This window comes from Aptenodytes forsteri, unplaced genomic scaffold, assembly GCF_000699145.1.
Source record: "Aptenodytes forsteri isolate BGI_AS27 unplaced genomic scaffold, ASM69914v1 Scaffold349, whole genome shotgun sequence".
Lineage (NCBI taxonomy): Eukaryota > Metazoa > Chordata > Aves > Sphenisciformes > Spheniscidae > Aptenodytes > Aptenodytes forsteri.
In genome coordinates, this window is record NW_008794452.1 from 4848939 (window position 1) to 4866519 (window position 17581).

At 53.3% G+C, this 17581-nt stretch overlaps 1 protein-coding gene across 1 annotated transcript in view; it reads right to left on the bottom strand.

Moving 5' to 3' along the window:
- UNC5B (unc-5 netrin receptor B) overlaps positions 1-10446 on the bottom strand; it is a 16826-nt gene extending 6380 nt beyond the window's left edge. Inside the window, exons 1-7 of the mRNA XM_009290584.1 lie at positions 10403-10446; positions 9134-9456; positions 4995-5138; positions 3120-3223; positions 2012-2192; positions 1277-1444; positions 767-931 (exon numbers count right to left, since the gene is read on the bottom strand). Of these exons, the coding sequence (XP_009288859.1) occupies positions 767-931; positions 1277-1444; positions 2012-2192; positions 3120-3223; positions 4995-5138; positions 9134-9456; positions 10403-10446 (1129 nt within the window). The remainder of the gene's footprint in view (positions 1-766; positions 932-1276; positions 1445-2011; positions 2193-3119; positions 3224-4994; positions 5139-9133; positions 9457-10402) is intronic.
- Positions 10447-17581: the final 7135 nt, after the last annotated feature.

Below are 17581 nucleotides of genomic sequence, written 5' to 3' on the forward strand. Positions count from 1 at the left end.
CTTCTCAGTCGGTAGAGCATGGGAAGCTGAAAAGTCCCTGACTAGTGTAAGCACGACTTAGCAACAACTAAAACGTCGGTGTGTTATCAACATTATTCTCATACTAAATCCAAAACACAGCACTGTACCAGCTGCTAGGAAGAAAATGAACTCTATCCCAGCCAAAACCAGGACACCCTGGGGTGTGCATCCCCGGCAGCCCACCCCCAGCTAACAGGTCTTTGGGCATTTCTGGCCATGGCAGCATTAAAAGGGACAGTGGTGTCACACAGCAGCAGGTGGCAGCATCGGCTGCTCAGCCTTCAGTGTGCCCACTTACAGTGTAGCAGCACCATTATTATTATTATTATTGGTTTTTTTAATAGCTGCTGGTAGCTCCAGGGCTCCTACTGAGCAATGACCCCAGGTCAGGTGTTTTCATGGTGGGGCTGAGAAGCCCCCTGGCTTGCCCCCACTAACCACAACCAGCCTTACTTCAGCAGGGACCCCAAACCTAGTGCCGTTTCAGAAGGCTTGGTGGGACATTTAGATCCCACCAAAAATCCCCCAAACCTTTCCTTCCACCGGGTGAGAACTAGCTTTGGAAAGGGTGAGTCTGGTTAAAAAAACCTTGTTAAAGACACAATTTAAAAATCAGGTGCCAGTGGCGCTGCTGTCTGCCCTGTCAACTTGGAAGCACGGCCAACAACAGCGTGGCCAAGCGCTGGAGCACCACACTCAGCATCGTCTATGGCACCGGTCCCTGCCCGCCTGCCCGCATACTCACTCTGCAGGCAGAGCCCGTCGGTGCAGTTTTTGGAGTCGAGCAGCACGCCACTGCAGTCCTTGCCACCGTTGCGGGGGGCTGGGGCGGCGCACTCGCGGCTGCGCCAGTGGGTGCATTCAGTGCTGCACGCTGACCACTTGCTCCACTCTGTCCACGCGCCATCCACTGTGGGCCACCAAACACAGGCACGTCGGTACACCCCTTGGCACAGCACTGGGGCTCGTTCCCCAGTGCCAGGATGTCTCTGGCAGCAGAAAGGTGCCCATGCCCATCTCAGGGCTTCCAGAGACCTTTGGGTGCGTTATCCCAGCAAACCCAGCCCTGATGCTATCTGGGGAGGCTAAGTTGTTTCTCTGCAGACATCTTCAGCTCTTTCAGGTCTTGGCAGACTGAAAGATGCTTCAGACTGGTCTCCTGAGCCCCTGTCTCCTTGGGGAGCACCAGGAGCACAGTTGGACCATGCAACCTGGGAGACAGGCAGTGTGGACAAGGTTTCTGAACCTGCCTTACCTGGACAGAGGGTGGTGCAGGTGATCTTCTGGAAAGGCTGCCCATCGCAGAAGGAGCCGCCATTCAGCGGCGCAGGGTTGGTGCACGTCCGGGTGCGCTTCTGCCAGCCCCGGCCACAGCGGTTGTTGCAAGGAGACCACTCAGACCAGGTGGACCAGCCACCGTTCACTGCAAGAGGAGACGGACAGTGTTAACATGTCAACGGAGCCCATTTCAGCAGGGACTGGAGCTAAGCCTATGGTTCACCAGGTCCTCTGTCCTTACATCTTCTGTGACACCCTGGAACAGCTCACCCTCATGAAAAGCAAATCACGAGACTCATTCTCGCGTTGCACACCCCATGCACAAGATGCTCAAGCCTGCTTTGGTTCTTTTTCCACTTTGCAAATATTTTTGCATCTGGCCTCAGCAGATCTTTGGTTTCATAGCAAAGTTCAGCCAAATGCAGCTTTTCAGCTGCTTTGAGAGTCAAAGCAATCTGGCTGGGTTCAACCTTCACCCACCTTTGTACCCAGCCAAGAAGGCTTGCAAATACCTACACCTAATAACCTCTCCTAATAGCCTGTGCAAGCCAGTAGAGGTTCCTGTTTTGCAGACATTGGGTATTACACCTACTTTAATGCAATGCCCTGGTGGGGTTCACTCCTACCACTCCCAGAAAGTGCTCGTATTTCCGCTTGGCTTGGAGACATGGCCAGCAGCAAAGGCCCCCTCCCCAAGAGCAAGGGCTAGTACCATAGACGATGACGGCGGCTGTGGTGCTCCGGCGCTTGGCCACAATGTTCTTGGCCATGCAGGTGTAATTAGCGGTGTCCAAGAGCCGGGCCTGCTTGATGATGAGGTTGTGATCGATGGTGATCAGGAAGTTAGTGTCCTGGGTGGGATCGATGACATCCTCATTCCTCAGCCACTCCACCTGGCAATGCAAAGGAAGGGATGAGTAAGGACGGTGATTAAGCTGAACAAGAACTGAACACTCACCCAGGAAAAGCACGTCATGGGTTTTGGTGGAAATGCCCATCCCATGTGCTCCCCACCACGAGGGTCTCCAAGGGCCCCAAAACTAAGCCAGGACTCAACTGCTTAACTAGGCTGTTTGGGAAGGGCATGAATCGATACTGGCACCGAGCATGGGTGCAGGCACGAGCAAGGACAAACGTCAGGTAAGAGGGGCTGAATTCACCAGCCCTGATGGAGAGCAACCCCCCCCCGACCAGCCTATGACCTGCCCCGAAGCTCTTCCCATCTTCATCACCGAGATCACCGACGTCCTCAGCACCACAACCATTGGCTGGCCAACCTTGCCTCTGACTGTATTGATTTCTCCTCAAAAGCTGGGCCAAACCAGGCCTGACCGGGGCACGTTACTGTTGTTTTGGCCAAGGATGGGGCACTGTGGCTGCCACCAACGCTCAGCTCCTGGGGGCTGATGAAGCTGTGGGCAGAGAAAGCACCACTACCGTGCTAGGGAAATGCATCAATCATCTGGATTGACTTTCCCAGCCCTTGGCTCTTGCTTGTGACTGCTCCCCTTCAGACAAGTCATTGGGTGCTTCCTTGTTAGATCTTCCCTCTAACGGGTTAACGGCACATCAGGAAGCATGGGAGAGGTGGGTTGAGCAGGTGCTGAGGTTACATGTGTTATTAGATGTCAGAATAAAGATCCACTGCCCAAAATAAACAATTCTGCTGAATAATGAAAGCTGACGGTCTCGGTGTGAGGCCATCCATCGCAGCCGCAAGCCATCTGCAAGGACGTGCTCTGTCTCTCCCCGGCCGTGGCTGCAGACTGCTGGAAGGGGACACGCCACCAGGCATTTCCTTGCGCTGCCAAGCTGCTCACCTCTGCCTGCGGCACCCCCTCGGGTGGACGGCACTGCAGCAGGACCTCATGCTCCAGCGGGACCTCCTTGCCCAGTGGCTCCTGGTCGAAGTTCTTCCGCAGGTCTGGGGCAGGGGAAGGAAAACCCAGGGGTTACCAGCCTGCTGAGGAAACAGGGCAACCCACAAAACCCTGGGAGGGAGAGAGCATCGCCTCATCACCAGGAGCCCACGAATAGGGATATCACTCTGGTGTAACACAGCTGGAACAAAACATGTCCTGGGAGAAAGGAGGCAAAGAAGCATCTTCCCAGGATGGATTTGGGACAGCACGTGGTGCTCGAGGACAATGCCTTTCCTCCTTCATGCACTTGCAAGCTTATACCCCCTCCTGTCTTTTACTTTTGGGGCTAAACCTCAGCTTAACCACCGTTTCTTTCCCCTTCTGGGCTCTCTACACCAGGACCCTTCTCTATTGAAGGGGGAAAAAACAAGATTTGCAGAACAGCTTGGCTCCCACATTGGCGCCAAAGTGAATGCCCAAATTTCAGGGCTACAGGGGGTTGTTGCTCAGCTCTGCCCCAGTTGGTCCTGGCTGAGCCACATCCCCAGACTCACTGGAAACCCAGACATTGCACTCCAGTGCCGAAATGGGGAACGGCTGCTGCTGAAAAGCCAGACTCACTCATCAAGGGGCTGGCCAGTGCTTTGGGGAAGGGTGAGAAGGGAGAAGCCCAGCACAGCCCCCAGAGATGTGGGGGACACGGCAGGGTCCCGCTCCAGAGCCTTCAAAGGAGCAGAAGCATCACTAGGTGGTGCTGCAATCCTCTGCTACAGCACCCAGCCCTCTACGGCTGCGGCTCCCGCTTGTGCAGGGCAGTGAACCCTCGGTTCATCCCATCTGCTGGGCTCCGAGAAACACCAAACCCTTGGCTGGGGCCGGACAAAAGGGCTCCCTCAGCAGCCAGCCCTGTGCCTCATAACATTTTCCCCATTCAGATGAAATCCTTCAGCAGCATAGCTGATTCACCAGCCCCCTGCGTTTTGGATAACATGCTGGATTATTAGCCCTCTAATAGCAAAATCTGTTTACGACTAGGGAAGCCTGGTTGTTCTCCTATAGCTTTGCCATCTCATTTGCTAAAAGAGCAAATTCAGCCGGGTAACAGCCTGATTAACTCGCCCTTAATCAGGCTGACACCCACAAACAGCAGCTTAGAGAAGTGACATATGACAGCAGGGACTCCAGGGACACGGAGTCGCTGATTCAGGCAAAGCATGCAAGGTGCTAACCATTGGGTTATTAACGATAATGAAGCACCGGGAAGAGCTGAGCACACTGATGGGCAATGCGGTATTAACCCAGCTAGTGCCACGGCCTCTCGCCCAGGCAGGTCGGGACAACGCCTGCTCAGATGCAAAGCCAGAGCTGGGATGGGGAGCTAAGACCAGGGCCATCCAGCAAGGATGGGTCACCTCCAACTGATCAAAAAGCACTGCTTTCAACAGGAAGCCAACTTTTAGACACAGCCAACCCCACTCAGCTGCACCCACCGTGTCTCGGGGGTCGTGGGAAGCCGTGAATGAACAGCCTGGCCGCTATTTCAGCTGGTGTTGCTGCCAGAAGCAGCACACACCTGGCTTGACAACACTGCTTTTTTAGCCTGGGACCCAGGGTCACACCTCAGGCTTTGCAACCAATTTCTAAATCGGTGGGTTGTACCCTCTGGAAACCTTTTAGGGCCCTCAAAGTGGAAAAGAAAGTGGGAGAAGCATTCATTTAAACAAAACAAGAACCAAGGCAGTGCAAGCAGGTGAACACAGCTCTTGCAGAGGGACAGGGAGCAGTGCCGGAGTGGTCGTGCCTGAGCAAGCACTACATGTACCGGGCACTTACATGCTATGCGGACATATGCCCTGCGGCTCTTCGTGGTGCCTGCGGAGCTCCAGGCCACGCACTGGCACCAGTAATCTTCTAAGCCAAAGAGCTCTTCCACCTGCTGCCGGGAGACCTCGATCTGCACCTCCCGCACCAGCATCCCTGGAAGGGGACAGAGGGACAGCATTCAGCTCGGCAGTAGCACCCAGGAGGAGGGAAACTAAGGCAGCACCCAGGAGGAGGGCTGCTGGATGCACAAAGCTCGAGGGCAGAGGCAGTGGGTTGGAGGCATGTCAGAGGCATCCAGGTTTGGCACCTCTGCAAATCACAGACTGTTGCCTCCGGAGGGTGACTTGAAGCCGAAGCCAGGGCAATGGCTCATGTGGAGGAGTCTTTTTCATTTTTCCCCTGTCCAGCTAGGCAGGACCAGGACCTCTTGACCATTTCAAGAGGCATCACTCTCCTCCGCCAGCCCTCTCCCCCAGCACCGATGTCCCCATCCCTGCCCCCCTGCCCAGACCCCTTCCCACCCGCCAGGTTTGAAGGATGCCTCGAAGGCTTTTCTGTGGGGAGAAACCATCTCTGTCAGCTGCCGTTTAAATACAAATATAACAAGACAAATAAAAGATCTTAAGGAAATCTTCGCTGGGTGAAAGACTGGCTGAATGGCCGGGCCCAAAGAGTTGTGGTGAATGGAGTGAAATCCAGTTGGTGGCCGGTCACAAGTGGTGTTCCCCAGGGCTCAGTACTGGGGCCAGTTCTGTTTAATGTCTTTATCAATGATCTGGATGAGGGGATCGAGTGCACCCTCAGTAAGTTTGCAGACGACACCAAGTTGGGCGGGAGTGTTGATCTGCTCGAGGGTAGGAAGGCTCTGCAGAGGGACCTGGACAGGCTGGATCGATGGGCCGAGGCCAACTGTATGAGATTCAACAAGGCCAAGTGCCGGGTCCTGCACTTGGGTCACAACAACCCCATGCAGCGCTACAGGCTTGGGGAAGAGTGGCTGGAAAGCTGCTTCGGCTCGCCTGAAGCATCAACCCCACACGGCGTTCCCATCGCCAAGGGCGGAAGGGACTTGGGGCTTACTTTTCCTTATTTTCAGCAATACCTGCCCTTTTTTTGCAGCTTCTATTTATAAAAAGGCCTCAAGTTCATGGCAATAGAGAGCCACGTACTCCCCAGCTGTAATTTTGTTAGCTCGCTCCCAGTGCTGCGAGGAGCAATTACTGTCTCTCTGCCACCTTCCTGTGGAATAGCTGACAAACGCGCACCAAGGAAATACAATTTATTTTGCCACTATTAAGGGGAAAAAAAAAACAAAAAAGAAAAGGCATTTGGGCCAAGCACTTTTGGAAAAATCAGGGCTCTTAGAAGGACCCAGGACTGAGATGACTCAAAACCATCCTCGTCTCTTGGAAAGCCCTGGTGGGGTGGGTTGAGCAGCCCTGGAAAGGTGGGGAGCAACCTGCAAATGCCCTGCTATCTCTGTAACCCCTGAAAGCAAAGCCTACGGGCCAAGCACTTTTGGAAAAATCAGGGCTCTCAGAAGGACCCAGGACTGAGATGACTCAAAACCATCTCGTCTCTCTGGAAAGCCCTGGTGGGGTGGGTTGAGCAGCCCTGGAAAGGTGGGGAGCATCCTGCAAATGCCCTGCTATCTCTGTAACCCCTGAAAGCAAAGCCTACCCAAAACTGTAGGCTGAGCTTACAGCTCACAGGAGTGACTACTTAAACGGCTTACCGGCATCCAAACACAGCTGCTCTTACCGACCGTCCCCTTTCGTCTAGCTGAATTATCCTCTCTGACTTGGCCTATTTTTGCTTTCTTCCGCATGAAATGTTTCGGATCAGACGCAGTCAGAGCATTACCGAGCCCAGCTCATTCAAGACACGTCATCTTAAAAGTTGCTTTTTCTTTTTTAAAGGTCTATTCTCCCAAGCTTAAGGATACTTAAAAAGCCACAAACACCTAACTGTGTTAACCCATCGCTTCGTGGCCAGCTCTCCCCTGTGCCCTTTGCAGTAGCTTTCCCTACGAACAGCAGGCGCTGCAAATGCAGACTTTTTAGCACAGCAAACCACTTTGGTTCCAGCTCCCTTTCTCAGGGTAGCTGCTGGGCAGATATGCCCACACCGGCAGAGTTTTACATGCACGGTATCACCTCCGTACCGAAGGTATTATCGGTTTGTTCACTGATAGCAGCAATAGCATCCTTGAAGCCTGTGTGAAAAAGGCGTGCACTGTTTCTTCCCCAAATTGCTGGTACATGTTCTGCATCTGCAGACTGGGATCTGAGAGGGAGATGCTGGCCCAAAGCAAGAGAGTCCCCCCTACGGGATGAGTACCCCCTAAAACAGGGTAAGCTCCTGCTGCACAGCCTTTCTGCTCCCTTTCTGCTATGTTTTCTCCAGCCTGTTTTGCTCAAGAGTTGCATAAGGCAGGTTATTTGGTAAGGGGTATTCACCCAGGAGGTGGATCAAGCAGTGCGGCCAGAAATATAGTGCTTTTTCCACGCTGCACATCGCTAAGCCATGAAACTCCCTGCTACAGGATGCTGGGGCAACCCGGAGGAGAAATAAGTCCTAACAGCATTTAGACACATTAACAGGGGAAGAATCCATGCGGGGCTGGACCACACTGCTAAGATATCGCCGCTGGACCAGGGAGTCCCTAATCACAGACTGCAGGAAGCTGGGAGGGTAACAGAGCGGGGTCCATCACTCCATCCTTGTCCCGGTTCAATGCTCTTCCTCTATGTACCCACCACTGCCGCACGTGGGGCGCACGAACCTTTGGCTTGACCCAGCACAGCCACATGTTATAAATAAATTAATAACCCCTCGATGAAGGCTGCTTGGTCACTAATCAGCCCTGACTTAGCCCTAGAGCGGTGAGGGTTTCAAATCTGGCCTCCGCAAGAGCTGGGAGGTGGAGATGCACCCTGAAAAAGAGAAACGGCGTTGCCAGTGCTCCCGACAGCCTCCAGAGAAGCAAGGGGACAGCCTTCCCGTGCATTTTTGACCATCCTTCACAAAGAGATCGTCTGGAAGAAAAACACCCCAGGAACAGATGAAGCAGCTTTAGGAGGAAAGGCTCAAAAAGCCACAGGGAAAAGAAATGGTCTCCTCTTTGCAGAACAGGTTCAGAGATGCACCCAAGCAAGGACGGGCTTACGGCTAGCACTGGATGATGCTGAGGAGATGCTGGGGAAGGACAAGGCTGGGGAAAAAAATAGGGATGCCGCAGGCTCAGGGATTTGCAGAGAACAGATCTTACATAAGAAACATGATCATTTGCCTCCCCTCCTGATCAGGCCACGAGTACCAAAATTGGTGCAGAAAAGATGGGAGCTGAGCTAAAGCATCCTCATTTTAGCAAATCTACTTGATTACATGATATATCAAACCCCCACACCTTGTTCTCATGCCAGGACGTTTCAAAGCACAGGGCAAGCAGCTCTGCAGAGCCCAGTCCCAGGGAATAAGACACCCCCTAAGACACCTAAACCACCTTTGTGCCCCCCATTTCAGGCAGCCAGAGGCTGACTTGTCCTCTGAGGCAGGGGAGAGCTCATCTGCCATTAAAAGGCATTTCAAATCCTACCTGCAAATGTTCTCATTACCCATTAAATATCTAATCCCTTTGCAAACCTGGGTAAGCTGCTGGCCTTTGCCACCCCTCATGGCAATGACTCCTATGTGTTGATTAGGCGTTTTGTAGGAAGGCGTTTCTTTTTTTTAATCATTTTTAAATGTGCTGCCTTTCAAATCCCATTTAACAACCCCAAATCCTGCAAAAGGGTAAGCGTGCAAGCATGCAGGCTCACTTCCCCAAGCTTCTGTGGGATGTGGTGACCAATACCATCATCATGCCTTCATCAATGGTCTGGAAGGGGACAGCTCCTCTACTAAAATTCACCGATGATACAGAAAGAGAGAGAAGCTGTGCATGGACCAAGGAGGTGGAAAACATACAAAAGTGACCTCATGAAATTGCAGTCACCTGGGAATGATAAAAATGAAACAAAGAGACCCATTGGTCTACCTGGAGGAGAATCATCTCCAGCGCGGCTGTGCAAGAGAAAAGGGCAGAAGCACCTGGAAAGAAGAGAGGGGAAGGGCAGGCAGGGGGATGCCAGGGTGAGTTCGCTCACCAGTGACCTCGTCCAGGCTCTCCTTGGTGACGTGGTCGTTCTGGTTGACCCACTCCCCGTTGCACTTGAAGTAGATCTGGGTGGCAGGGTTGGCGCGGCAGACGAGCTCCACAGGCTTGTTCTTCACGATGTAGGCGTCCTGCGGCTCCAGCAGAAAGTGAGGGAGGGTCTCCGCCGGGGCCGAGGGGAAGGAGTCGGGCAGCACATCACTGTACTCCAGCCCTGCCAGGGGAGCGAGAGGGTCGGGAGGTGCCGTTAGTCCCGTGCCAGCGGGGACACAACTCCTGCCTACACCGCTTAATCCCTCCCTTTCCTTTCCAGGACTGCCCAACACATGGTGACATCACCAGCAGCCCCTGCTAAGGATGCTCAAAAAAGCAAAAGAGGGCTGGAGGCTCCCAAAAAAAAGAAAAGCAAATCTCTGCTAGCTAGAGAGCTGCTGCTGCGGGGCGCATCCCACCCAGGCTGCTTTCACCTGGGTACCAGCCCTCCCATCCATACTCCGAGTCCTGGCCGACACCAAAGCCTGGGTGATCTCGCTAGAAGAGACCACCAGGAAAAAAAGAAAAACAAACCCAAGTCCTGGGATGGTGACGGGGACACAGAGAGGCTCTGGAGAAGCAGACACTTGCAGAAATGCCTCTGACATTGGGGACTGAGGCATGCAGATGGGGATGGGATGAGATGGGATGCCACCCTACCTCCCCCCTGGCATTCACCTCCACACCACCTCTTTCTGCAGGGCTCCCTGCATGAGTGTGAAAGCAGAGGGGCTGGTGTGTCCCCCTCCCAAGCTTCCCTTCTGACAGCCCTGAGGAATGCGTGAGCATGCTCTGAGCAAAACGCCGGCAGGGCTTGTGCTGGGAACGCTGACCATGACCACGGCACAAATCACACACATTCTGCTCTTTGCTGGAGCCGTGTTTGGGATCCCACCCCCCACCGGCGCTCAGATCTCAGCAAGGGCTGGGGGGGGGGCACCAGCAGCCCCTGCCAGCACAGCCCACAGGGACCAGCCATCTGCCCACTGCAGGTGAGCGATCGCTTCCAGCCCAGCCACCTCCAGAGAACATCACCCAAAAATGCAATCACAATTCACACTATCCCGCTCCAGAAACCAGAGGGGGTCAGTGCCCTGGTGATCTCCATCTTCCTGCTTGTTTGCTCTCAAAACCAAGTTCATTGCAAAAATAACCAGGAGAAGAGGTCACATCTGGTCAGGCCAGGCCAAGAAAAGTCTTGAAAAGGGGTAAGCACCTTAGGGCTCACCCAGGGACATAACCCCTGAGACCCATGAGTAGCAGTAGCCTCATGGTGGCTCATGCCCAGCACCGTCTTGAGAACATGCTGTGACTGACACCGAGGAGCATATGCAGCATCCAACACAGGAAACCTGTTTCCAACCATTTTGCCCATAATGATCAAACCCAAATATCGCAGGACTGATAAAATACATACACGCACTGGGGTGCTACTGCTTAACCTGTTGTTTCTGGGCAGCTCGCTAGCAGTCAGGTCACACCACGAGGCTTTGTTTTTTTTTTTTTTTACACCTAAAAGAGTTATGAGCTTTTCCTTCTCCTCCTCTCTTCCTCCAGCGAGAGCTGTGATTCTCAACTCCAGGCACTGCAGGAAAACAGTAAATATCCCCAGCCCCGTGATAACATCTCCGGAGCTAGCAAGGAAGAAAGAAGCCCACTCCCTTCATCACCCTTGGCAAGGAGCAGCGCTGCACAGAGAGGATCAGAGAATCCTGAGATGTAAGGAGAAGAAGAAGAAAAAAATAATCAGATGCGTCAAGAAAACAAGATGACCAAGCTGCCTCCTGAGCAAAAATCAGTGAGGGAAAAAAAAATACACGAGGTCAGTCGTTTAAAATCCATTTAGGAAAATTGACTTTCCATTTCCATTTAACACAGCACTAAGGGAGAGCGGTAGGACATTTGTCATAATCCATTAACTGCTCTTTTGGAAACAATGAATTAAACTCCGGGCTAATTTCTCTCTCTCTGGCTGGCTCTTCCCCACCTCTCCACCGCTGGCCACTTCCTCCCCCATCTCATTTGCAGACCTGTAATTTTCCCAGCGCCCCGCCGCAGGCAGGGGGACAGGGGTGTGAGGAGGTGCAAGCCCCCCACCGTCAACTGTCCCACACTTCTCCCTGTGCCTGCATCAGGCCACTGGTCCTGCTCCCCTCTCCTGCTGAGCAGCCTCTTACCTGTATCAGAGCAGCAAATATAGCTTTTTTTCTTTTCTAATTTACTATTCAATTTTGCATCCACTGAGTTGTTGTTTTGTTGGGGGTGGGTGGTGGTTTTTTTTTTTTTTAATTTAAACTGCTTCGATGCCACAAACCTAAATTCCCTGGCAAAGGGGCCTGGCAGGAGATAATCCAACTGGCAACGGAGGCAGCCAACAAAACTTCACTCACAGGCTCATGTAAAAACCTCTCTGAAATGACGCTCTCCGCATCCCTGCAGCGTGCAGCCTGCAGAGTGGGACCTGAGCTCGGCAGCCAGGAAAGGGCGCAGGTAGCGCGTGAGTTGCCGAGCATCCTCCAAAAACCGCTGGCACGATGCCCAGGGGGCTCGCTCGCCACCCATCCCAGGGCAAGGATGGCTCCCGGGCTTTGTTTTACAGCTCTAAGGGCAGGCTGGTTTAGAAGGCAGGTTTGCTATAAGGAATGTAAACACTCGAAGCCCATTAGTCTCTTGGCAGAGTGGAGCCCCCCTCTACTGCCAGCCCTGCCCCAGGCCAGTGCCAGTGTCTCCCAGGTACCGCAGAGGGCAGTGGCAGAAACAATAACTACTCCAAGATATATTATCCCTGCCTGTAACGCGGGTATGAAGCTCCCCATTAAGTTTTTCTTCAGCTTTTTTTTTTTCTTTTCTTTCTTCCTGTTTTTTTTGTTTTCTCCCCACGCCAGGTGTAACACCCCGGGATGCAGGCAAGGAGTCCTGCAGCCCGCCCGGCACTGTAAGGGTGACCCGGGAGGACCTGACATCCCCAAAGAAGGTGATTTTCGGAAGGACCTTCCTCTTTGGAGCTTGCCTCTTGGCAAGGTGACACCCCGAAGTGCACACGTCCCCTGATCCAAAACTGTGGACAAGGAGAGGTCCCCCTCTGGCAGCCAACACCAAAGACGTTTTCTCCCACCCCACCACCACTTTGGTGATGCTAAACGAGACTTTAGGTCATCCGAGAGGGACTGGGAGCAAGGAGGGGACAAGTCATGGCCCGATGGGGATGAAAGTTGCAGATTTGTGACTCGCCCATGATCATCTGCAGTGGGATGGGTGATGCTCTGGGCTGCGGTGGGAGCCATCTCAGTCCCCCAGCACAGGGTTCAGGGTTGAAACTCTACCAGCAGTACTGAAAACCCGCTGACCCCCCCATTGATGGGTCCCATCCAGCCCTCTGCCCCTAGAGAGGGTCTGCCCAAATCTGTGCTGGGGGTCTCAAGCTCAACGCTTCAGGTTTCTTCTCCAAGGGGGCACAGTGAGTTTGGGGATGAGGGTGGTGGAACAGGATGATCTCCCCAGCCTCGGCCAGATCCAGAATCTGCTTTCGGTGGCAATAAAAACCTGCTCGGTTTAAGGTTTGAACCCCCAAAACCCGAACTTTTAAAGCTAGGAGCCGTAGAGCCCCAACCCCACGGTTCCCCCAGGCTCCTGCCTGCTCATGGACAGGAGCAAAGCAAGGGGGAGGTTGATTTCTCCATCCAGAAACCAGCCCGACACAGCCGAAGAAAAGCATTTGCAGCTGGGCAGGGCATTTGGCTCCAGCACAATACAGCCGCTGGTATTTAAACGCACTGGGGAAGAATTAAGGCAGAGGAACAACGGGGACTTTGGATGAGAAAAGGGAGGAGAACCATGCTGGGCACATTTATCATAAGCTATCAACCCGGCCTTTCATCCCCCCTCCTGATGCCCGGCCACCCGCCGCATGGGAAACCTCTCGCTCTGCTAAGGCTCATGGGGGGCCCCCCAAAAAACCCATGTACAGTCAGTGGGGGGGAAAGCACACCCACTCATGCCATGAGGATGAACGAGTGCTGCTCCCGGCTGCCCTGATTATCCAGCAGCAACTGCAAAATACAAAAAAGAAAAGCACCTTCTCGGTGGTGCAGCACCATCACCTCCATGCTGTCCTTCCCCCATAGGACAGGGGGGCAAATAGCTCCAGCACAGCAAGGACAAGGTGCTGTCGGTGCCAAGATTAAAAGAGCAGAGGATGGAGAGGTTGGGGAAAGGTTTTGGTCCGCTCCAGTGTAATAAGGACATTGATAAATGGCCCCATAAAGGCAGGAGAGGGTATCCTCTGCTAGGACAACCTTCCCCTGCAATGGTCTTGCATAATACTATTATTATTATATTATGGCTGCATTATATATATAATATATAAGAAATGTTGCAAGAAGCAGGTCTCTGGCTTCTCCAGGCTGGACAGCCAACCTCAGGTTGGGGGTATGCACTGGGACATTTAGACGGTTTTAGTACCAGTGAAGACCTTGTCAGCAGGAGGGTTCACATGGGTGCTTGCAAGGAGCTGGCCATAAGCATCACCCTTGGGAAAGGATGGTTTAATCCCCACGTGCACGGAGGCCACTTCTGCTTTGCCCAACACTGCTCTGATCCCACCTGAGGTGACAATTTGGCCCATTGACTGCAGGAGCAGCATGTGCAAGAGCAACACTTTTGCATGATAAGCCAGAGAAGGAGCCCTGCACAGCTGGGATTTCCAGTACTGCAATCAGACAAGCAATAAAACTCCCAGCAGCGACAAACTAATAAATATTTGAGAGTGACTGTAATCATCTCCCTGGCAGACATCTACAGGGGGTTCCCATCTGCCAGCTTCCCTCCTTCCCACTGGAGGTGGGTGCCTGCTTCTCAGCTCCCTTTTGGGGTTTTTTTTGGAAGTCCCAGGCTGTCAGCATCCCACAGTCTTCCACTATTCGGGGCACGCGGTCAGGTGCTGCGGCAAGACGTGCTACAGGCCAGGCTGGAGCACTGACTTCAGTACTGTATCTGTATTTGGGGAAGAGAGGCAAGGAGCAGGCAGCTCTGGGCTCCACCTGCGGGACCAAACCCTGAAGCCCCAAGGATGAGCATGGAAGGAGCAGTGAGACGGAAAAGGGAGGAGGGGAATAGGCACCAACGACTTCTTTCCTCTCCAGCCTCCTCTCCCCCGTCCCTCATCGCACATTTTAATCTGATGGGGTTGAGCTGGATTATCTGCAGCATCTGTTCCCTGGGGGGTGACTTGCAGATGTTTGCAGCTAGCATTTGCAATTCGGTTGAAGATCGATGACCCCAACCAACCAACACCACCAGCCTGCACCGGGAGCAGCACCTGAGCCAGGGTCAAGCATTAACCCCCCTCCATCACCCAAAACACATGGCACAAGGGATGACGAGTCCAGAAAGCAATTCCCCTCACAGCAATGGCAGAACAAACCTCCGCAGGAAAGCGTTAAAATCCTCTCTCCTGCAATTGTTATCCCTCCAAATATTTGCAAGATTACAGGAACATTAGTGGCATCGAAGCTGGGATGCCTGGGCTTCTCCACCAAATCTCAGTGGCGGTGGGCGCTTAACCCCTTCTGCCTCCATCTCCCCCCATTCATGTCTGTCTCAGGGCGAGCGCTATTTCATGTGAAGGCCTGAGAGGCAACAGTTAAACCCATTTCTACCCATTCCCGCCTGCCGGGTGGGTAGAAATCCTCCTGTAGAAATGAAAAAAAATATGACAGCTTATCTCCAGCACCGGAGGAGGAGAGCCGCCTGCCTTCCCAACCCGCCCCCCAGCTCCAGAGGCTGAGCTGGCAGGGATGCTCTGGCCATGGCCCGAGGAGGTGTCTTAAAGGCTGGAGCGGGGCTCTCCCCCCACCCCAAGTCCCCTCCTATTGTTTCCAGGGGAAACGTATGAACAGACTCATTTAGGAATTGTTGCCATTTAAGCTCCAGCAAATTGTGGTGCCAGAACCATGGCATGGCTCACTCCCATGCCAGGATGCCCACCAAACCGAGGACATCTCCGCTGCAAGCCCTAGAGGGATGCGGAGGCATCCCCACCCAAGAGAGGGTCATCACATGGGATGCAGTCCTCATCCCACCACATTTCAGTCCATCCCGGAACTCAGAGGGAGCCAGCATCACCGGTCTGGGGCTGCCCAGTTCCCAAGAGCTTCCCATTGCAGACTGCCCTCCTGGGATAATTTTGGGTCCAGCAGTAAAACATAGCTAAGCTTTTCCTCCTAAAAGCACCCTGACAATCCTCTTTCCCCAAAGCATCATCCTCTCTTCCCCAAGCATCCCCTTCTCCTCTTTGCTCTGCTCCGCATTGCACAAATTCAGCCTCTCGCACACCGGTGTGGTCTCCCAACACGAAGCCCCATCACCAAGGAGGTGCCAGCAGATCATAGCAGCTTCAAAGGCAAAGTCTCCATGAGGCAGAGCAGTGCCGTGCAAAGCCATGGCCCAAAACCCCTTCTCCAGGGATGCATCTGATGCCCCAAAACAAAGGGTGTCGCTGAGGATGGGTTTGGAAGATTTGAAGCCACTTGCACTGAGTGAAGCTTCCTCCCCAGCTCTGTCCCTGCTGCCTCCTTGCACAGAGCCTGCAAAATTTTGTGCCTTCAAAACCCTCTGATTTGTTTAAAGTAGGCTGAGACGCGAGCTGTGAAGCGCTGATGAAAATGAGATGCAGGGGATGTAACGGGCCCTCAGCACTGCCGTCCCGAGGGCTGCCATCACCTCCGAGTCCTTGCTTGCAGCTTGCTGATGTAACCCCCCAGCCTCATTAACTCAGCACAGCGCTCGTTAACATCTCCCTCTGTGGGAGGACCAAGAGGACGGGATGAGATGGACCTGAGCTGCCCACAGAGCCAGCCTCAGGAGGCCAAAAACTGAGCATGGGATAGCTGGGGGAGGCGGGGAAAGGAGAAACACCAGTACCCAGCACCTCATCTCCAGCCTGGAGCAAGGCTGGGTTTTGAGGTCAAAAAGCCACAGGGAATATCCAGCCATTGATGTGCTCATGGGGTGCCCATCTCTGTGGCATCTGACACCTCCCCCAAGCACACGCAATGGTAACTCAGCAAAGGCAGGACCACAAAAACACAGCACTCAACATGTTGCCGTGTTCAACCCTCGCCACCAGCGGTGTGTTGGGGTCTGCAGAAGGTGTTGCTCTACCTTGGGGTTGTGCATTTATAGGGGTTTTCCTCTCCACCCCCCCAAAAAGCGGAGCCCACCCCTCCCGCTCCCACCAGCCCGGAAAGCACCTGCAAGCCTGGTTGTATGGGCTGAGTTTGGGGACCCCCTCCCCCCTCATATGGAGCAGAGGACTCAGGGGCAGCACGGACAGACTGACACGCTGCAAACCCCCTTGTTTCCCTCTATGCAACACAATAGAGCCTCTCTATTGTCACCAATCTTTTATTAATAACTACATTTGGAAAGAACCACTTAACGTTTTTCCCAAAGCATCTCTGCCTGACAAACCAGCTCATTTTCCTCCATTGATTGCCCTTTCCCAGGAGTTTTACGGTCCCTTTGCATCCCTTCCTGCCAAACTTGGCATCATCCCCCGGGGTAAATCCAGCCACGAGCGAGCCCCATCCCTCCATCCCATCACCTCCAGCTCCTCCTGGAGCCCACCCAGCCCAGGACAGGGGACACCAGGGACAGACAGACACTAGGACAGCATTTCACAGTGGCATCCCAAACAGGTTAGCAGATCCCCAGCCTGGCGGCAGGCAAATGTTATAATTAGAGAGCATTCCTCCCCAGCGCAGGTAATGAGGGGGTGCGCCCAGCCAGCCCTAATTACACCCTTGGAAAAAAATAAGCAGATTCTTCTCCCAGCCAAATGAAAAGCCTATAGCCGGCCTCCCTCGCTGAGCACCTTTATTAAACCGGGACTGGATGGAAAGGGGAAAAAAAAAAACAGAAAGCAAAGTCTGTGCTGAGAAAAGGGTGGGAAGAAAGAGCTGGGCAGCACCAAGGGTATTTTTGCATGCAACGGCCTTATCAATCAAAAACCACTTCACCTGACCAAAAAAAAAAAAAAAAAAAAATCATCTCTTTAGCTAAATCCCCAGATCAGGCTTTTGCAAGCAGCCTGAGAGGAAAACTAAAAGCAGGGTGCCCTCGCACAGGGCGTCCTGCCAGAGCATCCCTGCATCACCACAAGCCACGGTGGCTACAAGGGTCTGACCCAAATCCTGCTCACCGCCATCCCCAGAGGAGAAACACACAGGCTCTGCCAGCAACTTCCCTTGCTGGGAGTTCAGAGGAGAGAGATTTATCTTGTTGATTATGCATTACGCCGGAGTATTTATGGAGCCACTACTCTTTTGTTTATCTTTATGATTATGATAATCGAAGGCGAAGCCTCCTGAGAAGTGTAAACAGCTGAGATCCCTTATGGTACGAACCT